This window comes from Aspergillus campestris (assembly GCF_002847485.1).
Source record: "Aspergillus campestris IBT 28561 chromosome Unknown P168scaffold_1, whole genome shotgun sequence".
Classification (NCBI taxonomy): Eukaryota; Fungi; Ascomycota; class Eurotiomycetes; order Eurotiales; family Aspergillaceae; genus Aspergillus; species Aspergillus campestris.
In genome coordinates this window covers 1,859,711-1,885,550 of record NW_020194336.1, presented here as the reverse complement: position 1 = coordinate 1,885,550, position 25,840 = coordinate 1,859,711, and the positions used below count along the sequence as shown (strand labels likewise).

General features: G+C 54.2%; 10 protein-coding genes across 10 annotated transcripts; 4 read left to right on the top strand and 6 right to left on the bottom strand.

Moving 5' to 3' along the window:
* Positions 1-372: 372 nt before the first annotated feature.
* On the bottom strand, positions 373-2,198 carry P168DRAFT_14364 (cytochrome P450). Its single transcript, XM_024832767.1, has 2 exons — positions 2,185-2,198; positions 373-2,081 (listed from the first exon to the last, which is right to left on the bottom strand). Exon 2 carries the CDS (start codon positions 1,945-1,947, stop codon positions 463-465), a length of 1,485 nt encoding a protein of 494 aa, XP_024696946.1. The 5' UTR covers positions 1,948-2,081; positions 2,185-2,198; the 3' UTR covers positions 373-462.
* Positions 2,199-2,226: 28 nt separating this feature from the next.
* Positions 2,227-3,282, bottom strand: P168DRAFT_286477 (uncharacterized protein). Its single transcript, XM_024836350.1, has 2 exons — positions 2,351-3,282; positions 2,227-2,290 (listed from the first exon to the last, which is right to left on the bottom strand). The coding sequence occupies exon 1, from the start codon at positions 2,800-2,802 to the stop codon at positions 2,398-2,400; it is 405 nt and encodes a 134-aa protein (XP_024696945.1). The 5' UTR covers positions 2,803-3,282; the 3' UTR covers positions 2,227-2,290; positions 2,351-2,397.
* Positions 3,242-5,545, bottom strand: P168DRAFT_262721 (uncharacterized protein). The gene is made up of 9 exons (XM_024834763.1): positions 5,269-5,545; positions 5,180-5,219; positions 4,637-5,116; positions 4,458-4,582; positions 4,210-4,404; positions 3,902-4,140; positions 3,798-3,854; positions 3,625-3,708; positions 3,242-3,553 (listed from the first exon to the last, which is right to left on the bottom strand). The coding sequence occupies exons 1-9, from the start codon at positions 5,474-5,476 to the stop codon at positions 3,350-3,352; spliced, it is 1,632 nt and encodes a 543-aa protein (XP_024696944.1). The 5' UTR covers positions 5,477-5,545; the 3' UTR covers positions 3,242-3,349.
* Positions 5,546-5,954: 409 nt separating this feature from the next.
* Positions 5,955-7,163, bottom strand: P168DRAFT_308402 (DUF3712 domain-containing protein; the record flags this gene model as incomplete). Its single annotated transcript, XM_024839189.1, has 4 exons — positions 5,955-6,254; positions 6,323-6,450; positions 6,500-6,514; positions 6,566-7,163. The coding sequence occupies 4 exons, from the start codon at positions 7,161-7,163 to the stop codon at positions 5,955-5,957; spliced, it is 1,041 nt and encodes a 346-aa protein (XP_024696943.1).
* An 856-nt stretch (positions 7,164-8,019) lies between these two features.
* On the bottom strand, positions 8,020-9,680 carry P168DRAFT_246861 (tyrosinase family protein). Its single transcript, XM_024834060.1, has 3 exons — positions 9,093-9,680; positions 8,957-9,042; positions 8,020-8,905 (listed from the first exon to the last, which is right to left on the bottom strand). Exons 1-3 carry the CDS (start codon positions 9,510-9,512, stop codon positions 8,101-8,103), a joined length of 1,311 nt encoding a protein of 436 aa, XP_024696942.1. The 5' UTR covers positions 9,513-9,680; the 3' UTR covers positions 8,020-8,100.
* A 2,295-nt stretch (positions 9,681-11,975) lies between these two features.
* Positions 11,976-14,897, top strand: P168DRAFT_246859 (putative beta-N-acetylglucosaminidase; the record flags this gene model as incomplete). Its single annotated transcript, XM_024834059.1, has 4 exons — positions 11,976-12,011; positions 12,057-12,179; positions 12,231-14,276; positions 14,472-14,897. Coding segments are annotated over 4 exons (2,631 nt in total), but the record flags the coding sequence as incomplete, so codon positions are not given.
* A 134-nt stretch (positions 14,898-15,031) lies between these two features.
* P168DRAFT_286474 (sugar porter family MFS transporter) lies at positions 15,032-17,597 on the bottom strand. Its single transcript, XM_024836349.1, has 8 exons — positions 17,412-17,597; positions 17,276-17,350; positions 16,949-17,212; positions 16,776-16,895; positions 16,459-16,726; positions 15,668-16,406; positions 15,497-15,611; positions 15,032-15,446 (listed from the first exon to the last, which is right to left on the bottom strand). The coding sequence occupies exons 1-8, from the start codon at positions 17,465-17,467 to the stop codon at positions 15,215-15,217; spliced, it is 1,869 nt and encodes a 622-aa protein (XP_024696940.1). The 5' UTR covers positions 17,468-17,597; the 3' UTR covers positions 15,032-15,214.
* Positions 17,598-20,343: 2,746 nt separating this feature from the next.
* On the top strand, positions 20,344-22,823 carry P168DRAFT_262708 (uncharacterized protein). Its single transcript, XM_024834762.1, has 3 exons — positions 20,344-21,600; positions 21,669-22,006; positions 22,108-22,823. Exons 1-3 carry the CDS (start codon positions 20,568-20,570, stop codon positions 22,588-22,590), a joined length of 1,854 nt encoding a protein of 617 aa, XP_024696939.1. The 5' UTR covers positions 20,344-20,567; the 3' UTR covers positions 22,591-22,823.
* Positions 22,824-22,892: 69 nt separating this feature from the next.
* Positions 22,893-23,712, top strand: P168DRAFT_246851 (oligoribonuclease). The gene is made up of 2 exons (XM_024834058.1): positions 22,893-23,004; positions 23,065-23,712. The coding sequence occupies exons 1-2, from the start codon at positions 22,957-22,959 to the stop codon at positions 23,578-23,580; spliced, it is 564 nt and encodes a 187-aa protein (XP_024696938.1). The 5' UTR covers positions 22,893-22,956; the 3' UTR covers positions 23,581-23,712.
* A 70-nt stretch (positions 23,713-23,782) lies between these two features.
* Positions 23,783-25,817, top strand: pgmA (phosphoglucomutase PGM2). Its single transcript, XM_024838488.1, has 2 exons — positions 23,783-24,070; positions 24,128-25,817. Exons 1-2 carry the CDS (start codon positions 24,018-24,020, stop codon positions 25,740-25,742), a joined length of 1,668 nt encoding a protein of 555 aa, XP_024696937.1. The 5' UTR covers positions 23,783-24,017; the 3' UTR covers positions 25,743-25,817.
* Positions 25,818-25,840: the final 23 nt, after the last annotated feature.

The following is a 25,840-nucleotide window of genomic DNA, read 5'->3' as shown; positions in this document are numbered from 1 at the left end:
AACCACATCGACCAGAACGCAATCCAGGCCCCATCAGAGGATGCCGCTGGCCATGTCGTGTTGATGATGTGAGGATAGTTCCGCTGCTCATTTGATTTACTCCTCTCGAAACGCGCAATGGATGGGGACAAGAGGCGTGATCCCTTGTTACGACTGCGTGTTTAAAGACGCATGTGGTTTCGGGATGTCCTCCGGCCAATGGAGCTGTCGTGCCGGTTTTCGTTGCTCTTCTCGTCTCTATGTTCACCGCAGTTTCTTTCTTGAATTTACTTCGTTGATCCATTCGTTACAATACGAATCATCCCATGCAAGACCACTCTAAATCATGCATGTGTGGTAGAGGTAAACTAACTTCTTGTAGATCGAACAACATTTCTGTGGTGTTACGTGACTCCTGATATATTCTGCATTCTCAAGGACATTTGGCTCATCCAGCCCGCGCATTATCCCCTATTCTCGATTTCAGGACGATGAAACACCCGGCTTGCCGTTCACACAGTCTCTCCGCCTCAACATAAGGGTCGCTTCTGGAGCGATAGAGGTCGTGTTAATCGTGTTGATCACCCGGTAGGTATTCCCCTTAAGCTTAACGTCGAACTTGGAAAAAAACATATAGAGTATGATCTTGATTTCATGGATGGCAAGTTGCCGTCCGGGACACGCCCACCTGCCCAGCCCAAACGTCAGGAATTCAGGGACACCCTGGACAGCCGGTCGTCCCTTCTCTGCCCACTGGAAGCCATTGAGTAAGGCCCCTTCCGTGCCGTAATTGTCAGGATGCTGGTGCGCCCGGGAGATGAGCACAAGACACATGGCGTCTTTCGGCAGCACGTATGGCCCCACGCGGACCGGCCGAGTGGTCTGGCGCACGGGGCCCCACGTATCGCCCTTGGTACGGAGTACCTCGCGGATGAAGGAGTCGAGTAGTGTTAGCTGGGTGAGTTTCTTGACGTTCAAGCACTCACCCGCCGGGCTGACCCGCTCCCATTCCTCGCGTAGAACAGGTAGGTATTCATCCTGGTGCTGCGTGAGCTTGATGAGGATCCAGAGGCCGGCAACGACAGTCTGGTGTATGGAGGCAAAGATGAGCCCGACGCAGAGGATGACACAGCGGAAGAAGCCGGCTAGCGCGAACAACCCGGTCGTGCCGTGGTAGTGTTTCGCGAGCAGGATGTCAAAGAGCGGGACAAACTGGCCGTGTTTGGCGGCAAGACCGTTCTCCAGATGCTCGTTCCGGGCTTTCCACAGCGAGGGAACGACGTGGAAGAAGAACCTCGGGATGATTGTAAACAAGACGGCGGAAAGTCCATTGACCAACACCCACAGCCATGGGAGCCACGCCCACTCGTGTGTATTCTCATGCATGCCCGTCATATTGGCCATGGCCACCGCCACCGCGGCGAAATGGCCCGCTACGATGGAGGAGGCGTGCGCGGGTCCGAGAATCATGACGACCATGGCGTGGGCGACAGCGAGCTGTATCCGATGGAAAATGTCGGGAAACTCGACGGCCGTCTTGTCGACGGCTGGGTCGGGTAGTTCATCCGTTAATCGGTCGAAGTATTGCTCAAAGACGGGAAATATCTGTTCAATAATGGCGTTCATGCGCGGCTGGACATTATTCTCCACCAGACTGTCGACGTCGCGGACGAAGGCGCCGTTGTCAAAAAGTGCCAGGAAACCCAGGTGAAGCAGCTCAAAGGCTGCCTTTTCAAATGTGAAGCTCTTGGTGTCGGTGAGAACCTCGTGAGCGTATCGGTGGTCAATGACATATTCTTTGCGGCCGTGTCTGGGGACAATAATCACTGGGCCGTGCTCATCCAAGGCCTTGCTGTATACCTCGTTGACCTTGCTGGAACGGCGAATTTCACGGGGGATATGGACTACCGGAGGAGCAGGAGCGTCAAGGGACGTCTCAGACGTCAGCTGCGGCAGTGGTGTAAACATCGCTGGATACGCTGGTGGTGCAGTGGAGGTACGGGGAATGTGGGAGACTAGAGGTATTTAATAGGCGGTTCACTGCAGGGCCCCTGATTCCAAAAAGCATGATTCTGAATTCCAGATGATGACCTTGCATACTTGTAAGTCAATTGCTATTATTTACACAAGGGCAACAGCTTGCTGCCAGAATACTTTTGGTCTCAAGGATCTAGTGAATGATGTATGATAGCTGACATCTCATATGCTAGGTAAGCATGAAAACCACAAACGACTACCTGCAGACAAGACTATCAGAATTGACACCCCCGACACAATGCATACTTCAAACCTTGCTCATGTGTGCTATCCAGTAATAGATGCAATCCTCCCCAGCTCGCTGATATTTAGCTGACTCTGACATACAAGCCAGGTAAACTTAACGTCGCTTTTCATTCAAATCGATGGGTTTCTATTCTGCTATTTTCCACCATCCTCTCCTATGATTTGCGAGATTATCACTATGGAAAGAGCACCGCCCTTATGATAAGAGTCAATTCTTGTCTGGTATACTCCACGGCTCCGACAATCCTCGCTTTTGGCCCTTCTTTTCTCGACTGATGGGGTAGAATGTAGACAGATGCCGACGAATCCGGCACCAATGACGAGAACATTGATATTACAATGAACCATGGAAGCGCCAGCTCCATTGATCATGTTATCACGACACCCATTCTGGTCATGGAGGTGGCTGTAGCTGCTGTTTGTTACGGTGGAGTGTATATATAACACGGGGAACCAGTACTCCGTACACCTGACGAGCATAAATACAGCAAACAGCGGTGTGGAGAGTATCAGGAACTTCCGAAAGAGAGCTGTGCTCATTAACACTAAAAATATTCCTATTCTAGATCCTTATCACAGGATATGATCTAGCCAGATGATGTTAGCCAGCCCAATCCTCACTTCACCCTCACTGGTACTAGTGGATGTTTTACCTATTGCTGACTCGAGCTCCTCTGCCCGAATGTGGTTAGCAGAAGTATATCGCCTTGTGGCGTTGCATGCACCCTCTACACCCCGCCCGGGTCGAGATCATGTTAGCAGCACGCCGCTTTTGTTGATTGTATCTGGCAGCCAGGAGTCCTGTCCAATCGTGATAGACTCTGTTTCTCTTTGTTTGAGATTGACCTTACGCATATATAAATAAGCCTACATCTTGGTCACCCTGACGCTCCCACACAACTCCACATCTACCCCTAATCGCTACCGGTGCGCTTGAAGTTCTCTGATAATGATAGATACATAGATAGATATAGAAGGACGGAGTAGCCACCAAACAAACCCAAACAAACAACTAACTACTCTAATAAAATGATTGTCAAGACTTATATATTAGACCTCAATAACTGTCCCAACCCAGAAAAACATATTACTCACTTCTCCCCCTCCCAGCGGAAGCACTAGTCTTAGCCAACACAAACCTCCTCGCATCCGCGCGCCCCTTCTCAACATCCACGAACATGATAGCCACCATGGCCGTAGCGCAAATGGCAAACAGAAACGGGAAACCCATCCAATTGTTCTGGGTGGTGTTGATAATGGCTTGGATGACGTTGGGGCCGATAATCGACGACTTATCATGTTCCTGGATTAGTATATATATCCCAGTTAACTGATTGATGGGTGAGGGGGGGGGGGACAAACAGCGCGGTTGGTGATGCCGAATAGGGCGAAGAACATATTGTCGTAGCCGGTAGGCATTAGTTCTGAGATCATAGTTTGGGCGTACTGTTTATCCAGTTAGTACGTTCTTCATCATGTATAGTACTTGGGTACTAGTTTGTTGTGTTCATCTTCCAACCAAGAGGGGGGCATACAGCATAATACGGAGCCTGGAATAGCCCAAAAACAACATTATACAGATAAAACTCCCACTACTACAGTCAGCCTAGACATGAACACAGAGGGAAGCATGACAAACCCGATGATGATACCCAATCTTCCCCGTCCACAGTCCCACCATCCCCCACAGCGGGATCAACACGCTGAACAGGTTCGTAACGAGAAACATGCGCTTGGTACGGATGCGAAAGTACCGCTGGATGTACCAGAAGCTGAAGGTGGACACGATGGAGCAGACGGCTTGCGTGATGCCGAGGTAGGTGATTTGGAGGAAGGAGAAGGCGACTTGGTTGGTTTGGATGATTGAGACGAGGGTTCCTTTTTTATTAACTTCTCTTCTTTATTCTCGAGTCATAGGTGGGGGGAGGGAGAAGGGAGGAGAGATACCAGTTGTGTTCAACCCATCCGCTAGCAGAAAATACGCTACAAAATACAAAAACGTCTGCGGGAGAGCGCGTACCTCGCGCAGGGCCATCCACAGCTGCTTCAGACCGATAGTCGCGTAGTTAGAGCCTTTGGGGACGTCTGGGCCGGGGCGTTTCTGCTGGAAGAGGAACCACCAGACGCCGAGGACGACCCAGTCTAATATTATCAACATAACTTCAGGATAAGCGGATCACAAAGTCAAGTCATACATGAATTCGTCAAGCAAAGCGCTAGATTGTTGGCAAAGTCATTACCCTCCATGGGTAGCAGCACGCTCAGATTGAGGACCAAGGTAAGAAGGTAGCCGATATTGCTGTGGGCGGTGGAGACGTTGCTATGCAGGTCAGCAGGAAGTTCTCATCCAAGATAGGGGAGAAAGAAGGAAGACCTTATGTGATTTCTCTCCAACGATTCCAAAGCATCATACTCCTCCTGGCTGATGTTACCATCGCGCAACTCATCCCGTGCCTTGCGCACACGCGGCATCTGTCGCGCTAGTCTGGGAAACACAGCAGCGTAGAAGACCAACGTCGCGCCGTAGGCAACATAAGAGACGACGTAGAGCCCCATCGCCACCGGCCACTGGGACGGCTGACGGACGGCCATCATCCCGTACTGCAGGGCCCAGCAGACGACCGTCAGCGTCAGGAGCAGCCAGCGGCCGAAGAAGCCGTAGTCGGCGGCGCTGCCGAGCCAGATGAAGATGACGGTCATGAAGGCGAAGCAGAGGCCATCGGCAATGAGTATGACGGAGGAGACGCTGCGGGGCCCGCCCGTCCAGGGCACGACGCAGGGCGACGACTCAGTGCAGGGCTTGGGGGGGTTGGTGTGCGGTTGCCAGCCTGCCTGGTTGAGAGCCCGTTGGAAGCTGATCCGTTAGACAAGGGGCATATGTGGAGTGCTTATGGAACTTCTGGAATGATCTACATACAGGGCTTTGGTATATGTCCCTGGACCGACCCCATTGTCGCCTGGATGCGGTGAGCGGCTGATTCAAGTAAAGTGGTAAGGGGGGGATACCATTGTAGTAGAGATAATAGGACCACAGTTCCCGACGTGTTGTCGGTGGCTGCTCACCAAGCTCAGATGTCCCGAAGAGGCACTCATATTCTGTATCTTCATGGTCTCTCTCTGGGGACGCCGTGGTGGTGGTAGTGATGGCTTTACCAGTGGGAGAATGTGCCGGATTAGGGCCTGCATTCCTCATGTCTTCATTGTTTTGAGTCATGATGGCTGGAACCAGGTAAGATACTTAGGAGAACATGATCTCAAGACTAGGGGAATTGATAGAATAAGATATGGTGGATGGAGAATCGGTGGAAGGAGGTGCTCCTTGTCGGGCGACACAAGGATTGGCCCCGCATTCTCGAACGGGCGCGCCTGCTGGAGATAGTACAATACATCCTGTGATGACATAAATAGGGTCGTAGGAGAGTGATTATCATGCAACGTGGAATGGGTGAAATCCTTGACATGCAGAGTGTTCTATAACTGCACATACAATTGTGACAGATCATCAATATCATTATTGATCATTCCCATCAACTCCTCTCCAACGTAGCCTGGCGTCTATCTGCAACCATGTCTAGATGTAAAACTCCTTCCACACATACAATCATAACCTTCAGCCAGATAGACAAGTATCTCAAACACATAACATGAACCTAGAAAAGTAAAAATGAAAATAGAATAGAATAGAATAATTATTACATCAAACTCGACGCATAATCCATCAGATTAATATGCGCACTCGCCTTAATCGCCTTAATCGCAGGTGCAAAGTACGGGATCTCCTCCCCGTTGTACTCGCAGCGAGTGCCTTGAACGTCGATAGTGACCTCGCCCAGGCCATCGCCGTCCCCGAAGATGCCCTGCTGGATGAGCAAGTCCATGTCCAGGTCGCCCAACATGACAATCTCACTGCTGGGTTGCTTGAGGGTGAGATCGGGGACGTCGATATAGCCCAGGTCGGAGCCTCCCATGGAGAGATTGAAACTGACGGAGCCCTATGAATGTGTCAGTGAGTGGTTCTAGTATAACCAAGGTCCTGGGGGTTATATCCATGGGAACATACCATCTCGACGGAGAAAGGAGTCGGGTTCTTGAGCGCGATCGTGGCGTTGACGTTGTAGCCTTCTTTGGTCGGGGGTTTCAGGAGATTGACACTGGTGACGTTGAAGCTGCCTGGGGTGTTGACGAATTCTATATCGGTTAGTATGCCAATTGTGACCATATAGTCTGGTCTACTCACTTTGTACATCGTAGCCTGAACCAGTTAGCATCTATATCAATATACAATAAGGTGGGAAGAACACACCCTTCATCTTCATCGTCTTCCGAATATCTAAATGCGCCGTCGGCAGCGCCCCAAACTTCAAATCCGGCTTCCCAGTCACCAAAACCGAGAGATCCTCATTCGTCGCAGCCTGCACAGCCAGCCTCCCCAAACACTCCACACAATCCAGATGCAGATCCTGATCGATATCCAGCTCCGCCCCACCGTCAAACGCAATCCGCTGCACAGGGAACACAGCAAACGTCTCCCCCGTATCAGGCATCTTTATATCGGCGTCAAACGGGCTCAGATACCCACTGCCGCTGAACCCACCGCCCATGGAGAGCTGCTTCTTCTGGCGCACGTGGAACGCGTCCGGACGCGGGTTGGTAATTTCCAGACCCGAGTAGTCGTACTCGTAGTCGTTGATGTATTTGCTGGCAAAGTTGGGGACGCCGACGTAGATGACGGGGAGGACGACGACGAGGATGACGACGCAGAATGCGATCAGGTACACCCACCACCATCGCTTCATGTGTGTCTTGAATCGCTGGAAGAGCGTCGGCTTGGCGGGGTCGGTTGTCGTCGCTGCTTCAGGGTTGGCCCCTGAGCTGCTGTGTTCGATGTCGGATTTCGACATTTTGCTTTAATCCGGTTTTTACTCAGGTGCTGGCCTCCTTTTGCGTTGTTCGCCCTTTCCTCGGGGTTATTTCTCCCTCTGGTTCAGATTCAAGTCGTCAGCGGATCAAACGATGTTGATCTCGTGGTAGTGAGTGGTAACGGCCAAGCCGGACAGCAGTCGCATCTTAGTACGACATATGGCCGAAATGAGGGAGCACAGGATCGAAGATAGGCGGGGTGCGAGGTGATAAGGTGGAAAAGGTCTGTTCTTTTTCGCGGTCCAAACCGGCGACTGGCACAGCTTTAATGAATTTCCAGGAGTTGGTGGTGATCGGTGCTCCATCCCCCCATGGGGAGTGCTGATGTCGATCGCTGCTCCACTCTTCACATGGACGGTTTAGTGCGTGCCGCGGTCGCCTCCTTTGCATCGTGATTTGCGGTTTCAAGATGACGTAGGAGGAGGATGTTGCTATGACAGATTCTGATCGGGAATGTTGGATCTGGGTGTTGTTGTTGTTGCTGGTTGTGTGTCTGTATGCTGGTCTGAAGCCATACGCAGATTTGGTGCTGGAGAACGGCGTATTCGGATGCTGGATACGCCCCGCCCACTTCGCTTAGAGACGGATCGACATGTTCTTTACCCATATGGAGTATTTATCATTGCTGATCAGGAACAATGAGAGTAAAGAGAGCCTAGCAGATCAACCGTGGAGGATGTCGTGGCGATGGCGATCTGGTTTTCTGGAACGATCAACGCATGGATGACAGTGACACTGTTCGATATGCAGTTTACTGTCGAGCGAGTTAGTATGCACAAGGAAGAATGGACAAAGCTTAAAATTCGCCAAGTCAAACAATCCATTCCGCTACTATAAGTCCTGTTTAGCCGGAGTCAATAAAAAAAATAACCAGCCGGTGTTACTCCCACGAACGCCCCCTCAGATCTTTATGGAACCCTAACCCAAACCACAACAATCTCCCCACGAAAAGAAAGAAAGAAAGAAAGAAAGAAAGAACAAAAGAAAATCAAAAATACACATAGCAAAACGGCCCGCAGTCGTACTCATAATCTCCCTCATCGCAATCGGCCCCCCACTCCCCGCAAACCCAATATCCACCACCGTCTCGAGCGTCGTATTCGGCGATGGCGGCTCATTCAGGAACGTACCCGTTCCCGATATCGCATTCCACCGCGCGCCCCAGTCCAAGCTCTGCCAGATCCACCACACCCGATCCACCATCCCGTGGTGGACCCAGAATGCAGGGTCCCCGGGGCTGGTGAAGACGTCGCGGCCCGGATCGCCGCCCATGGAATAGTGGCCGCCGCCGTGGACGCCGATCCCGCCGCTACCGGGCGTGCCCTGCATGGAGGTTTGGAAGTCATAGACGATGCGGTTCTTGAGCAGAAGTTCGACGACCGCCGTGGCGTTGGAGAATTGGCGCAGGATGCTGGAAGTGAGGTCCCGTTTGAGGCACCGTGGGTTGTAGTCGAGGGGGTTGGGCGCGGAGGCTTGCTCGCCGCCGGGGAGGGCCAGTCCCGCGGGGCCGAGGTTCAGCGTGTAGTTTTTGAAGGGCCCGTCGGTGATGCACCCGCCGCCGCTGCCGGTGGGGAGCCAGATGGGCGGTCGGCCGCTTATGGTGAGGGCGAATTCGGGCGGCTGGTTGGGGATGGGGGCCCCGTTACCGGAGAATGAGGTGTCGCTGCCGTCGAAGATGGGGGAGTCTTCAAGATTTTCCGTGTCGTCGGGCCAGTTCCAGTATCTGGATTGGTAGATTGGTGATGGGCCCTCTAGTCAATGGATGTATACGTACGGGTAGTCGCCTGTGTAGCCGCACTCGCTGCGCAGCGCTTGCTCGAACTCCGCGACGAAGTACCGATGCCATCCGAGAAACGTTCCCTATCAAGGGAGTGGTCAGTAGGGGCAACACGAGACTGTTGGGGACGTACCGTGAAGTGGATCTGCCTAGTTTGGTTGATATGCGTGGCTACAAAGTCGTCATAGCGGGTTTTTGCGCCAGGGGCGAGGTCGGGAGGGGTCTGGGAGGGCAGTTGCTGGAGACACAGGATTGCGTCTATAAACTCCCTCCGCTGCGGGTCGGAAAGAGTTCTCCAATCGCGACGAACTCGCAGTTTGTTGCGCGTACAACCATCCCGCTTCTGCGCTGTGCGGTTCGAGACCCTCTCCGTTGTCACGATCAGAGCAAAGCTGGCCAACTGGTCAAGCTGAGATGATGCGGTGGCGGTTGAGGTGGATGCAATTGATGGCAGCACTGCGGTGGCAGGGGCAGATGCATAGGGCTGCAGTGCAGGGATAGCTCCGATCTCGGAGACCAGCAGGCCAAAGCAGACGGCGCGAAGGACCATCATGAGGGCGACTCACCGACGAATGGATTTCAAGTGCAGACCAGGGACCCAGTAACACATCGCCCGGGCTAGAGAGGGTTATACTGGAAAAAGAGGAAGAAACCGAAGAAACGAAGAAAAGAAAAGAAAGAACCGGGCCCCTTTTGAAGGCTCGCAAAACCACGTGACCAAGAGGCTTAGCCACTTGGTTGGCAAGGCCTGCATCCGGTCATTAAGGCCTGCATCCGGTCATTACGCTGGGACGGTGTGGAATGCAGACTGTTGCAAAAGCCATTCGTCTTTCGTGATGCAGGAGATTAGTATAGCCCCACACTGAGGGGTCGATGGGACTGCGGCTGGGATGGTGGCCCATGCTGCTGACCCTGATCTCATGGTCTCGATCCACTCGATTGGATTTTCTGAACTCGTCCATCGTGACGCGATGCTTCGTTCTCCGAGGCAGATAAACCGGTTGCACGACATGGCATTGTGGCTGCAGGATGATGAGTACCGTATTGTACTATTGTCCGTGTTTGTGGCCCAACACCAAGACACTATACGCCAAAGAAGAACCCACAGACCTCGAATTGGGGAGCTTGCAGGTCTCACACTCAGCCCCTCTCCCGTATTGGTTCCGAAAACTGACATCCTGTTCTAGAAGACTGTCGAGGAGGGAGAACGACATCCCTAGGGCAGGCTCAAGATGCTGACTACAACCTGACCAGTATGACAGCCTCCTGAAGGATGCCCTCTCCAGAGACCGCCGTGATCTCGCATACAGCCCTAGATTTTGACGAATTAGCGCCGAGTGCTACAAGGACGGCACACAGAGTGGGTAACTGCAGTGCGCCCGCCAGGAACAGAAGCTGTGGACTAAGCGAGTACGGCGGATACATGACAAAGAGAATTTCTGAAAAAACCGAATGTTGACAGGGGAGTCCATGTTGAATATCAAATCAGTGGTGGACGGGCTGGAGATGGTAGTCAGCTCCACGTGGCCGACACTGCCCTATCTCACCCCGGCTGAAACAAACAGGGAGCAGGACTTCTTCGTGTTGAATCCAGCCAACGAAACATCCTCTGACTGTATCCAGAGTAGAACTCGCTTTTTCGAAACATCCTTCTCGTACTCGGTTCATTTCTCTCTTCTTGCAGACCCTGAGCAGTGCTCAGTGACACACAGCGAGTATGGGTGTACGTTTCACCACAGTGTAACGCCGGGGTTTTCTATTCTTCTGGGCCAATGACAACGAGTAGGAGAACGGGAAGAAATAAACATCTGCCAGGATTTGGATAAGCTCGTGAATGAGCCGAGACGTGTCAGTCGCCTGGGACCCACGTGTTACCCCGGTCCCTTTAGTATTTGAATGCAAATATTCCAATCAGCGCGGGAGGGTAGGAAACCAGATGCACATACGGCCGTTGTATTGGTGCTATTGCCTCACTGCCATGTCACTCGACAAGGATTACCGTATATGGTTGAATGACATGTCGGTAACATGACCAGACTACCACAGGGGTGCCTTGTCTGATTTATGACATTGCTGTTGGAGCGGCCTCGCGCGTCAGATGACTTCAGGATTAGGACGAAGAAAAGCTGCTCTGGTATATGAGTTCACCAAAGGGCACGATAACCACAGAGGCCTAGGGCGTGTCAGCCCGTTCCCCGATGGTTAATAATCCAGCAGAAGACAGGAAAAGGGGGAGCATTCTACCGACATTCCACCACATCCACCACTCACTCAACCTGTTCCACGACACGTAAATGTTCGCATCATCCTACATCTTTGCCAAGATCTCCTCGTCACCGTTTCTATCACAACTGCGCCTCGCAGCAGTTGCAGGAACCATGTTACGTCGGATATTTTTCGCTCAGCTCGAATAGCGGGACTGGTGGTGGCGGAAGTCTCGCTAGTGCGGTTACTGATGCTGGTCTTGTTCCCTCATTGATGATTCATGGACTTTGAGGTTCGTATGACCACCTAACAGTGGTCCAAAGGGAAACATGGAGATGAGATGGTTGCCTTTCACGTCCTTGTTGGAATGGAAGTTGATGAGAAGTATATACTTGAAACTGGAGAGTTAGGGTTTGAGTCTGCCAACCCTAATCCAGGCAGAGAGCCTAAGATTGAGCAGCAGCTTTTCTCGTCTGTCATTTACCATAGAATGAGAAGCATAGGATGTATGGTTGATATCAAAACCATAGGGATCCAGGGACATCCAGTCAGTCAAATTTCAATGTGAGCGGATCGGGTAGAGACGATGTTTGTCAGCAGCCCAAATTGACTTCATATATTTCATCTGTTTTCCCCTCACCTTCACCACTCTCCTACTTCTCTTTATTACAAAATTGATCTCTTCTCAACGTAGGTTGAACAATTGATCAAAGTACGGTGTACTTAGTCCATTGTTCTGTCAATCCACCCAACCCCTGGACAACCCCACTTCGGGTATAGCCCCGCATCGACTGTGTTGTTGATAGTAAAGATGGCACCCTCCGAATTGCAGACCAAAGTCGGCCAGGTAGGCATTCCACTGATGTCTGCCAAACTATGACTGACTCAATAGCTTTTTGCCGTTGGCTTTCATGGCCTCACCCCGAGCCCTGAGATCAAAACCTTAATCCATGAGCATGCCCTTGGCGGCATTGTTCTGTTCAAGCGAAACATCAGCGATGTGGCCCAACTCCAGGTACCCTCATACACATACCCCTATATCTATATAATGCTAAGAATGATCTAGTCTCTCACACGCGCCCTCCAAGAGGAAGCCCGACTAGCCGGCCATGAGCGCCCGCTCTTCATCGGCATCGACCAGGAGAACGGGCTAGTAACCCGGATCTCACCCCCCATAGCCGCCCAGATGCCCGGCCCCATGGCCCTAGGCGCGACGTACTCGCCAGAGTCAGCCTACGACGCGGGCGTCATCACGGGACAAACGCTGCAGTTCTTTGGGATCAACATGAACTACGCCCCCGTCTGCGACGTCAACTCTGAGCCCTTGAACCCAGTCATCGGGGTGCGCAGCCCCGGCGACGACCCGGAATTTGTGGGCCGCTTCGCCAGCGCCACTGCGCGGGGTCTGCGCGAGCAGAAGGTAATCCCGAGCGTTAAGCATTTTCCAGGACATGGGGATACAGCCGTCGACTCGCACTACGGGCTGCCGGTGATCACGAAATCGCGCGACGAGCTGGGCCGCTGTGAATTGGTGCCGTTCCGTCGCGCGGCCGCTGAGGGTGTGGAGTCTGTTATGACGGCCCATATCTCCCTCCCTGCCATTGGAGATGGTAGACTTCCAGCGACGTTGTCCCCCGACGTGCTGAACATCCTGCGCAAGGATATGCAGTATGACGGGATGATCATCACTGATTGTCTGGAGATGGACGGCATCCGTGCGACGTACGGTACGGAGCAAGGCGCCGTCCTCTCGCTCGGAGCAGGCAGCGACAGCATCATGATTTGCCACACCTACAACGTCCAAGTAGCTGCCATCAAGCAGGTATGCGAGGCCGTACAATCAGGCCAGATCCCGCAATCGCGCTTAGACGAAGCCTACCGCCGAGTCACAACTCTAAAGGACCAGTTCCTAGACTGGGACACGGCTTTGCGCGTACAACCGCCGTCTGATCTCGCCGCACTCAACCAAAAAGGCATCATACTAGCCAGCGAGATCTACGCTCGCTCGGTAACCCTCGTCCGGGACACCAAGGGCATCCTTCCCCTATCACCCACCGCGCAGATCGTCTTCCTCTTCCCGGGAGGCACCACGCCCGCCGGCGGAGCCGTCGACGGCGAAGGCCTAGGCCGACCAGGCACGTACAGCGCCTCCCCATACCTCAACCTCCTAAATCGGCACGCGCCCAGCGTCGCCGAGGTCCACTACGCGCCGACAGGCCTGTCCACCCAACAATGGCAAGCCGTGGAAGCAGCCGACGTCGTCGTCTTTGTTTCCATCAACGCGAGAGAGTCACCCTACCAGCGATCCCTGGGTCTCGAACTCCCCAATCGAGCCCGCAAACTAGTCGCCATCGCCGCGTGCAGCCCGTACGACTTCCTCGACGATGTTGCTGCCATAGGTACCTACATGACAACCTACGAGCCCACCCTCGAAGCCTTCGCCGCCGCAACAGACATCCTCTTCGGGACGGCTCCCCCCCGCGGGGCTCTCCCCGTCGGCGAGTCAAAACCTACCCCGTCTACCGACATCCACATAACCCAATACAATCCCAACAGTGACTTCTCGGGCATCCTCTCCGTCTGGAGCGCAGCTCTCCCAACCTATACCCCAGAGCCAGACCTCCTATCCACCCTCCTCCACGCGCACCCCACGCAGCACCACTTCATCGCCAGAAACAAGAGCACCGACGAAACAACCGGCTTCGCCATCCTCTACGCCAACCCCAACACCAAAACAGCCCACCTCGCCGTCCTAGCCGTCCGTCCCTCCCACCAAAACCACGGCATCGCCACAAGACTCCTCGCAGCAGCACGCGCCTCCCTCCCATCCGGCACCCGCATAGACCTAGGCAGCGGCATCCCGCGCTTCTGGCCCGGTATTCCCACCGATTTACCTCAGTCAACACAATCATTCTTCATCAACCGTGGTTTTCACCTTAATCCGCTCAAACCTCGCTCTGTGGATTTATATCAGAGTATATCCGGCTTATCTTCCACGGGGGGGAAGTACCTCGCGGCGGCGAGACAGAATCATATATCGTTTGCGCCGATCAAGCAAGATCAGTACGAGGAGTGTATGGCGGGACAGATGAGGAATTTTTCTCATAACGCTGTATGTCTTCCATCTCTCCTTCTCTTCTTGTCTACTGTTTCTTTCCTCTCTACTTTGACTTTACTTTCTTCCCTACTTTCTTCCGCCAGTCCCTTCCTCCCCTCCTCCCGTTCCCCTTCCTCCCCTCCTCCCGTTCCCCCTTCCTCTCCCCCCCCCAAAAGACAAACCCACTAACAAAACAATCAAAACGTATAGGACTGGATAAACCTCTACAAAACCCTCCCCCCAACCACGCACCCAAACATCATCCTCTTTGCCATCCACACCCCTCCCCCAACCACCACAGAACCCCCCAAACAAATCGCCTGGCTAATCGCCCTCCCCCCCTCCCATCCCATCCTCACCCAAAACTGGGCATTCCCTGCATTCTTCACCCGCGCGGGCCAACACGCGGGTCTTATCGGGTGTGTGGGTGTTGATAAGGAGTTTAGGGGGAGGGGCGTGGGATTGGGGTTGGTGGAGTTTGCGGTTGATTATTTACGGCATCATCCTTATTCTGGTGGTGGTGGTGATACTACTGGTGCTGCAATTGATGGCATCTTTGTGGATTGGGTGGCGATTGAGGGGTGGTATGAGAAGGTGGGGTTTGATGTGTGGAGGTCATATCGGACGGGGTATCTTTTGGATTAGTTTTCTTCTTCTTCTTTTTTTATTTCTTGTGATGATTTATTTCGTGTCAAGGTGGTACTCCGCTGTTCTATCTGCCCCCTAGTATAGATAGAAGCAAGCCTACATCTACACTTCATATACTCACATACTCATAAAATAGTCCTATTATAGTACTAAGATACAGTACTAGCTCTCTTATCGACTATTACCGGTCCATTAAACCACCGATCCATCAAACCATTGAACCATCCATCCATCATCCATCATCCATCAAGCAATCCTCCGAAACTACGACAGTCTGCCCCATGTCAACACCATCATGATGTCAATCAAGCCTCCTGGGTTTCCTCGCGAGTATTGTCAAACTTGTAGAGCGGCTCCAGCTCCTCCTTGCGTCGGAAGATATACCGCCGGATCCACCAAGGCAGCGCCGTGAACATCTGGTAGCGCATGTGCACGCGGGTCGGCACGGCGAAGATGTAGTCCAGCTCTTCCAGGGTACGCTGCTTGGTTTCAGGCACCCAGAGGAAGATCAGGACCAGGGCAGTGACATTGAGAGCGCTACATCCATCAGCATGAGAGAAATAAAATAGAAGTAAAGAGGAACATACGCATAAAAACCAAACGCCCCAGTTGGGGTCATCGCGTCGAGCATGCGCGGGAAGGTGATGGAAAGGACGGCCGCCCAGAAGAGACAGGTAGCGACCGCCCAGGCCATGCCGACCTCTATTCACGATTAGCACGAAGTAGAGGTAATCAGTATCGAGACGATGAAAACATACCACGATGAGAAAGGGGAAACACCTCGGCCGAGTACGCGTACGGGACAGGCCCCTCGCCCGGAGAATAGAAAGCGGCGAAGAGGAACACAAAGAGCGCAATACAGCCCAGGTGCGCCTTGGAGTCGCCCGGAATGTAGAAGCTGAAGCCGGCGGCCAGCAAGGTCCAGGCCATCTGGGGAAAAGTGAAGAGCAGCAGGGCGCGGCGACCGTAGGTGTCGATGGTGAAGATGGCCGGGAAAGCGAAGATGAAGTTGACCAGACCAAATCCCCACGACGCGAACAGGGCCTCGGTGACGCTGGCACCGGCCTCCTGGAAGATGGTCGAGGAGTAGAAGGCGACGATGTTGATGCCACACATCTGCTGCGCCAGCATGACGACGAACGAGGCCAGCGTGGCGCGGCGGACGCGGGGGATGGTGAACAGTTCAACGCAGCGCTGGGCGTACGAGCCCTTGCCGGCGATTTCCTGCTCGATGCGGATCTGCGAGTAGATCGAGAAGAGGTCCCGGGCGGCCTGAAGCTCCGTGTTGCGCAGGCGGCAGAGCGACTCGTAGGCCTTGCGCATGGAGCCCTTCTTGATGTACCAACGGGGGGACTCGGGGCAGAAGTAGACGCCGAAGAGCAGGGGGAGGGCGGGGATGAAGGCCGACCCGAGCTGGAGACGCCAGGAGATATCGCCGGTGTCCTTGACAGCCAGATTGGCAGAGGTGCCCAGGAAGATACCAAAGGCGGTCCACAGCTGTGTTCTGTCAGCAATCATGTATTATTCTACCTCCCAAAGGGATACGAACCTGCCAGCACATGACAAGACCACCACGGATGATGGCGGGGGTATTTTCGGCGCAGAACATGGGGATGGTGGAGGCCTTGAGTCCCATACCGATACCGAGAAGAAGACGGGTGACGAAGAGCTGAGGCCAGGTCTGGCTGACGGCCGAACCGATGGGGGTCAGAATACAGAAAATGGCGGAGGCGAAGATGGCACCGCGACGTCCCAGGACCTTGTTGACGGGGTCGGAGAGCCAACAGCCGATGAAGGCACTCGCGATGTAGGGGCCTCTATTTGTCTGTCAGTAATTTGTTTGGTATTGGTATGGTTGATACATACGCATTGACGAGACCGACCAGCCACTGGTTCCTCTCGGCGTTGGGGTTATCCTTTTCGGGGATGCCCAGGGCATCGGGAAAGGAGAGGTTGGCGCCGTTGCTGCCGGTCTGGTCCCAGCCTCTGTTGGGAGATTAGTGGCGTGCGCGGGACGAAGGGTAAGGAGGTAGACTCACTGGACGGCCGCGCCAATGGAGCAGAGGATGATGGTAAAGTAGAGCTGGCGGGGCTGGCGCCACTTATGGGTGACCTCGTCGTCGATGGTCCGAAGGTCATCCTCGTCCAACTCAGGGATTTTGTCATAGTTCTGGGGGTCGCGAGCGATGAGGGCACCCTTGCGCAGGTGAGGGAGGATGTCCTGGAGCTGATGCTCGTTGGCAAATTCCTCAACATCGCGCAGGACCTCGGCGGGGGTGAGATCAGCGAGGGGATTTTTGATCCTGTGTCGCGTTAGTACCGGGGTTGTGGGGTGCGAAATGGAACATTCCGGAATAGAGACTCACTTGGCTTCAAGATTCTTGTTCAGGTTGATATGCTCCGCCTTGGGCTTATCATCAGGAACAGCCTCGACAGTGACCCTAAACAGAGAGATCAGCTTTAGTGAGAGATCATCAAGCAAGAAGAGGTGGTATGACATACTGATTTTCAGTCTGGATTGGGGGATCATCCTCGATCTTCCCCACCTTTTCAGCCATGGTGTGAGATTTCAGATGGTGTGGTAGGACGAGAATATTCCGAGCGAAAGATAGAGTCGAGGGTGTTTATATGAAACCAGACAAGCAAGGAAGAGATCGATCGAGAGGAAGGAGATGAGGAGAGGAAGAAGGGAAAGAAGTAGAAGAAAGAGAAAAAGGAAAGAAAGAAAGGAAAAGAAAGAAAACAGGAAGGGAAAAGACAAAGAAGGGAAAAAAAAAGAACCAGGGTAGAAATGGGCAGGAGCGTCAGCATGATTGAATGGATTCACTCTCGAACACGTCTCCACTACCAATCAGGCTGGTATCCGGGTTGAAATTAGCCCTGCGTGATTTAATCCTGGTTCACTTTGTTTGTTCTATTCACTCGAGTTTATTAGATCATTCTTAGTGATTCTAGCTAATAGTCTTTTACCAGGGAAGATTCATCTCGAGCTTAAACACTAGACTAGACTGAAGCTGTCATGCAATCCTGCATCCTTCTGCATCTTGTCTCTCGACTAAGAAAGAGAGTCTAGCCTTGACCTAAACAAGCCCGGTGGATCCATCTCCCCAGCTTTCTCCAGGTTGACTGATCAGGATGGAAGTGGAGCCACCAATAAAACCCTGGTAGGCTTAGCCACGCTGAACCGACCAGTCTCGGGTCTGGATGTGGTGGATTTCGTTGGTGTCTGGACCGGAACTCAGGAACCTCCCATGTCATCTGTCTCTTTACCCCTCCTGACCTGACTGGACCAGGGATCAGAATACGACTAAGGTTAAGTAGTATACAGGAGTATGTCACATGCTGGTTTGGGGTTCCATGTGGTGGTCGGATTCAACGCGGGGCAATCTCTATCAGGCCATCATGGGGATGACCAGCACAGTCTGAGCGTGCAGCGGGGCTCATCTCAAGTACGAGTAATAGATGAGTGGTGGCGCTGATGGCTATGATCAGACCTTCTTGTCGTCTATCATGAGTCATTCTCAGCCTTTCTTGGGCTATACTGTCATATGCTATCACTCTGCCATCTTTACTAAGTCCATCTTATTTTGGATACGGTCATGATTTGGGATGGTTCTAACAACAAGAGGAAGATGTAGGACCAATACAATATTGATAAATACGATAGGAAATACAAAGAAATCCGATCATGGACGGGCTGTTACAGGCAGATAGACATAATCCATCTACCTTCTATCCTCCCACACCTCTTTCAGCTATCCAACCCATTTTAGTTCATCCAATAGAACAAACGATAAGACATCAAACTATATTTCTCAATGTCTCAATCCAAGACAGACGTCAGATCGTCTGTCGATCCCCGCTGATTGGCCAACTGGCAAGCTGATGCCCCACGGCCCCATCGTGAGAGATCCCCGCCGATCGGAAGATCCCTTGCTTTGACTCCTGATAAGCCATGACACTCCGAGTTCAGAGAGTGTAGACAAACTTGTCCTGCGACATCGCACTCCGCGGTAGACAACATTGAGGGCGACCATGGATGGTTGATCGCGACATGATTTCCATGACGATGTCCGGCGACAGTCTACCAGACTACCTGATAGAAATATGCACAATCTGTTCGAGTATCATCGATAACAGCCAACCGATCGACTGCCATGACGATTATATTAGAACCCGAGACGATGCCGAGTCGGTTCGCTACTGGACGGATCCCGACATGCCAGTCGGGATGACAGACCCCCTGACCCCCTTCCCGAAGGACAACCCGCGTCTCTTCTCATGTCAATCTAACACTCTACACTCTCTACATCCCTTAAATGTGTTTTCAAACATTTCAAAACAACGGCGACAGGCACACTCCAACGGTGATACCTGCGCGGTTCCACCAGTGCCACGGTAACACCGTGGCGCGGCATCTATACGACTCGGAGGCCAAGGACCCGATCCCTGACCGGCACGATCCTCAGGACGATATATACCGTTGCTACGAGAACAGGTTGAATTTAAGGACCTACAGACTGGATGATCGATTGAGCCCTTCAATCCTCTCACCATCCATTATTGACTAACGGGATCGCGATTGATATCATATAATATGCCATTCTCTCCGGTCGGCCTGACATGATGGAGTCCCTGGCTCTTTCGTGATCTCGCTAGGGAAAGTGTCCCCGATACTAACGGCCAGGTCATCTCCATACACCTCCTGAATAGGATAATGACTAGCCTTACACAGGAAAACACAACTATTCCCCAGATCTATCTGACCATGGAACGTCTCTCCATGTGGGGACCAGCGGTGGACTTGATGAGGACGTCATGGTGGGACGAGAGAGCGGCTGCTTACTCATCGGGCCTGGGGCAGCAAATGGATCTGATATGAGAGAAAGAGAGAGATTGATGGATGGAAAAGTCATGACAGTCCGTCATTCTCTGCTCATCCCTTCGTGATTGCTGGTCTTTCTGGTCACTTGAATTCCTTCACTCCGGTGGTCTGAGGTATGTTCTTCCTTCCTGTGGTCATTGACATCTGACTGATACCCATGGGCCTCACTAGTACTTCTCTCTCTCCACCCCCACTCTTCTGCCTCCCCTCTCGTTCACCTGATATTTCCACCGGAACCGTCCCAGAATCCCCTCGAATTAATCATTTCCACCTGGTTCCTGTCCTTGGTCTCTCTGTGTGTGACGTCCCTTGTTCCTGGCACCAGGACTGTTGTCATTCTTCCATTGTCCCATTCATCCTGTCCTCCTGGATTCTCCTCCTGATACTGGTCAGTTCAGCATCCATCCTGACCGCCTCCACAACACACACACACACAACACTACAACCACCACCACCACCACCACAACAACCCAACAACACAGCAAACTTGCCAACCTCAACCTCCCCCCAGCCCCTTTTCTTTTTTCTTCATTCCACTCGATCTCCTTCTTCTCCTTCTTTTCTTATTTTCTTCTCCTTTCTATACCTCTGCCGTCCGTCTTCTCCGACCGTGTTTGTGTTCCTTTTTCTCCCCCTTTCTCTTTCACTAGATTTACCATCGACTAACCGGTTGACTCACAGTGTGAGCGGATAGATTTGGATCTCTTTCCACCCCCGACCCTCGAGTTGTCGACGCTCCTCCCCTCCCTCCTTCCTCCCTTCCTCCTCTCGCCATGCCATGCTTCAAAGGTTTGGCCGTGAGTATACACACTCCAGACGGCCCGATCCCCGAGTATTCCATCCAGCGCCAATCCCGCGCCTCTCGCATCGCCTGTTACATCCCCGTCCCCCCGCCCAAGCTCCCCGATGCCGCCGGCGGCAAGCGTGAGCAGTCCACCTTCGCCATCTCCATCACCCTCTTGAATCCCGGCCAGGATGTCCCGTATTCCGCCCCCAAACCGACCCCGGACAACCCCACTCCCAAACCTAAGGTCGTCGGCGGCCTCCCCGGCCCCACCGCCGAGCGCGGTCTGTACACCAGCTCCGTCGTCCCCTACCAGGCCCTGACCAACTCCCCCAACGAGACCGTCGCCGCCTACATCTACTTTGACGGCCGTCAGAAGGAGGAGGTGGCTACCCTGCTGCGCCGCGGCGAGGAGACCTGGGTCAACTCCCGGTGGGTCAGCGTGCCCGACTCCGAGGGCGGCGGCCTCGCCGAGCGCGAGTTCCTCTTCCGCGAGGTCGGCCTCGAGCGCTGGCTGAACGGGCTCGACCTCGAGGGCAAGGACGCCGCCGCCACGATCGAGCGCCGTCGCCAGAAGATGGAGAAGCGCCGGCGGAAGCGCGAGGCAGCGGAGCACGGCGCCCGCGCGCCCGGGTCTCCCTCCGCCCCGGACGTCCTGCGCTACGGCAACGACGCCCGGTCGCCGCTCGAGGGGGTCTCGGATGAGGAGGACCTATCCCTCTCCGACTCAGACGACGACCCGATCCCGGAGTCGGCCGGGCAGATCAAGGTCGCGCTCTTCCGGGTGCTGGCCTCCGGGGAGATCAAGCGCGGGGAGTACTCGCCGCAGTTTGACGCCCACGACGACGATGACGAGGGCGCCGGCGGCCAGTCCGGCGGGGGGGATGCCGACATCGACCACACCACCAGTTTCGCCCAGCCCAAGTCGCTCGACCCGAAGTCTATCAGCACACAGACGGTGACGGGGATCGACGCGTCGGATAAGCCGTATGCCATCTTTACCTTTATGTACCGGGGAGGACGTACGTATCCTTTTTGTTTATCTACTATTGATTATTATACCGTTGAGATAGATCGCTGATCATAACAGGCCAATTGCAAAAGATGGGCATCCTGAAAGATGGCCGCCCGCAGGAGACCCCGGCGTCGGCCAAACGCCGCTCGTTGCAGCCCGATTTTAGCAGCCTGGGCCCGCTGAAACCCGGCGGCACGGTCGGCTTCCTCAATTTCCGCGACAACGCTGAGACCGGGACGGGGCGTAAGAATCGGAAGGGCAGCATGGCGGACGACATGGACAGCGACGATGACGAGGATGAGTCGATCTTGGGCAAGGCGGACGATGAAGAGGCCAAGGAGGACGACTGGAATTTGTCCCCGGATGATCTCCGTCGACAGGGTGAATTGGCTGAGGGGTTGCGACAGATCAAGGTTAGTCCCTTGTTCCTTTCTTCTTTTTACTTTTCCATTCTAGTTCTTGTTTTTTTTTTTTTTTTTTTTTTTTTTTTTTGGGCCAAACTAACAACCTCCAGTTGAAACGCCAGCATTCGTCAGCCTCCTTAGGCGTGAACAGCCCCAAGACCGACGCAGCCAGCCCCCAAGCATCCGCGGACCCTCCCCCGGCGACAGATTCGTCGACGACGACACCGCCTTCGCTCGCAACAGGGCTCCCGTCGGTGCCCGAGGTGCCCAAGCCGACGGCGACCGCGCTGGACGGGGCCTTTGCCGGCAGTCCGCTGAAGAAACAACGGGCCAGTGTCTCCCAGGCGGACGAGAACGCGCTGCGGCGGCGGATCGAAGGCGGATTATCGCAGCCGGCCAGTGGGACGGCGACGACGGCCGGCGAACAGGTCGGGGGCCGACCCCGGCAATGCATCCTTCAACCCTCGGGCATCCGCCAGCCCTCGCGCAGCCTCCCACCCTCGCGCCTCCTTCCACTCTCGCTCCCGCGCCCGCACCGCCAGCCGACGACGACGAGGAGCTATGATGTTAACCTGTTAATGTGTCTCTTATGATGTCCATTTTTTCTTTTTCTTTTTCTTTTTCTTTTTTTTTCTGCGGATTGTGCGAATTGGCCTTGGTTGTTTCTTTCGTCGGGTTTTCTCGCAGGGTCACATCAGACATGCAGGACGGCGTCTCGGAGCGCGTCCCGGGATTGGAACTACAAAGGCAATCCTGGGATGGAGGAATTGGGGTTGGGCGGGATGATCTATAGAGCAATGAATGACGCAAGTGCAGATATATCTACGGGGGGTAGCTGGTAGCTGGTAGCTGCCAAGATCCCCACTTTCCATCTTTTTCTCACCTCTCCACCTTCATATCCTACCTACATCTACATTTACATCTCCCAGTGAATTCGGCGTAGACACCATCCCACCAACATGCCTCTCACACCCTCTTCCGATCCCCTCGTGTGGATCGACTGCGAGGTACCCTCTCCCCACCTGTCCAACAACCCAATAAACACCCAATAATAACAATAATAATAGATGACCGGCCTCGACCCCTCAACCGACCACATCCTCCAAATCAGCTGCATCATCACCGACGCCCAACTAACCCCCCTCGACACCGGCTTCGACACCACCATCCACGTCCCCGACACAATCCTCAACAGCATGAACGAATGGTGCATCACCACCCATGCCCGCACCGGCCTAACCGCCGCCGTGCGCGCCTCCACCACCACGCCCGACCAAGCCGCCTCCGCCCTCCTCTCCTACATAAAGCAGTACATTCCCGAGCCCCGCCGGGGGGTGCTGGCTGGGAACAGCGTACACGCCGACCGGGCGTTCCTGGCAAAGGATCCATACAAGGCAGTGTTGGAGCATTTGCATTATCGGATTCTGGATGTGAGTAGCTTTAAGGAGGGGGTTAGGAGGTGGGGTGGGGAGGAGCTGTTAAGGCGGGTTCCGGAGAAGAGGGAGGTGCATTTGGCGAGGGATGATATACTGGAGAGTATTGAGGAGGCGAGGTTTTATAGGGAGGTTTTGTTTAAGCGGTAGTTTTTGCTGGGGGTGAGTTTGGTGGTAGTGGTTGGGGATGAGGATGGCTAGATTGGAGGGGTAATATTGGGAGAGGTTGCTCGTGCCACGCAGTCGTGCATTGCATGCTGTGCTGTGCTGATGCTGCAGGTAATGATATGACTGGTGAGAGATGGGTGCCCAATGTTACAATTACTCAGTAAATAAAGAGTCAATAAAGAGTAAACAGAGAGAAGAGAAGACCCAAAAGAGTAAGGTGAGGGAGTGACGACGGTCTATTGAGTCCATCCATCCAGCTACCCCACTTTCTGCTCCCCTTCATTTCCTGTTTCTCCTGATATCTTCTCTTCTCTTCTTCTTCTTCCTTTCTTCTTTCTTTCTTCTCCTTTTCTCTTCTCTTCTCATCCTGTCATTCTTGAACCTTTCAATTTGACTCTTTTCATATCTCAATCATCACCATGTCCATCCAATCCGTCTCCCTCCAGCCCTTCACCGACCAGAAGCCCGGCACGTACGTATCCCCTCCTATCCACCTATCCACCAGCTCAACATACTGATAATTGTATAGCTCTGGCCTCCGCAAAAAAGTCAAAACCTTCCAACTACCCAACTACGCCGAATCCTTCATCACCAGCATCCTCCTCTCCATCCCCGAAGGCGCCCAGGATGCCTTCCTCGTCATCGGCGGTGACGGCCGCTACTACAACACCGACGTCATCCAGAAAATCGCCAAGATCAGCGCCGCCTATGGCGTCCAGAAGCTCCTCGTAGGCCAGAACGGCATCCTCTCCACCCCGGCCGCCAGCAACCTCATCCGCAAGCGCTCCGCCACCGGCGGTATCCTCCTGACCGCCAGCCACAACCCCGGCGGCCCAGAGAACGACTTCGGCATCAAGTACAACCTGGCCAACGGTGCTCCCGCCCCGGAGACGGTCACCAACGCGATCTACGACACGTCGAAAACCCTCACCGAGTACAAGTATGTCGAGCTCCCCACGATCGACATCGCCACCGTCGGCACGCAGACCTACGGCCCCCTCACGGTGGAGGTCGTCCCCTCCACCGCCGACTACGTCGCCATGATGAAAGAAATCTTCGACTTCGACCTCATCAAGTCCTTCCTGCGCTCCCACCCCGACTTCAAGGTCCTCTTCGACGGCATGCACGGCGTGACCGGCCCCTACGGCACGGATATCTTCGTGCACGAGCTCGGCCTCCCCGCCAACAGCGTCATGAACGCCCAGCCCAGCGAGGACTTCGGCGGCGGCCACCCCGACCCGAACCTGGTGTACGCGCACGAGCTCGTCGAGGCCGTCAACCGCGACGGCGTCCACTTCGGTGCCGCCAGCGACGGCGACGGTGACCGCAACATGATCTACGGAGCGAACACGTTCGTCTCGCCCGGCGACTCGCTCGCCATCATCGCGCACCACGCGCGCCGCATCCCCTACTTCCAGCGCCAGGGCGTCTACGGCCTCGCGCGCTCCATGCCGACCTCCGCGGCGGTCGACCGCGTGGCGGCCGCGCAGGGCCTGCAGAGCTACGAGGTGCCCACGGGGTGGAAGTTCTTCTGCAACCTGTTCGACAACCAGAAGCTGTCCATCTGCGGCGAGGAGAGCTTCGGCACGGGCAGCAACCACATCCGCGAGAAGGACGGGCTGTGGGCCATCGTGGCGTGGCTGAACATCATCGCCAGCGTGGCGCAGGACACGCCCGGCAAGACGCCCAGCATCGCCTCCATCCAGGAAGACTTCTGGGCGACCTACGGCCGGACGTTCTTCACGCGGTACGACTACGAGAACGTCGACAGCGCCGGCGCCAACCGCGTGATCGCCGAGCTGGCCGCCCACGTCGAGAAGCCGGAGGGTTTCGTGGGCAGCACCGTGGCGGGACGTACCGTGAAGGACGTGGGCAACTTCGCGTACACGGATCTGGACGGCAGTGTGACCAAGAACCAGGGTCTGTACGCGACGTTCGACGACGGCAGCCGGATTGTGGTGCGTCTGTCCGGGACGGGCAGCAGTGGAGCCACTATCCGGTTGTATATTGAGAAGTATGAGGCGGATAAGAGCTCGTTTGGGCTGAGTGCGCAGGAGTATCTGGGGGATAATGTGCGGTTGGCGATGGGGTTGTTGAAGTTTAAGGAGTATGTTGGACGGGAGGAGCCTGATGTGCGGACTTAGTCTACTCTATACTTTCTTAGCATAACGCTGCAGCCTACCACTTCGAACATATCCAGAATACTCAGCATTATTCAGAAGATACCAAGACACCCAGGATA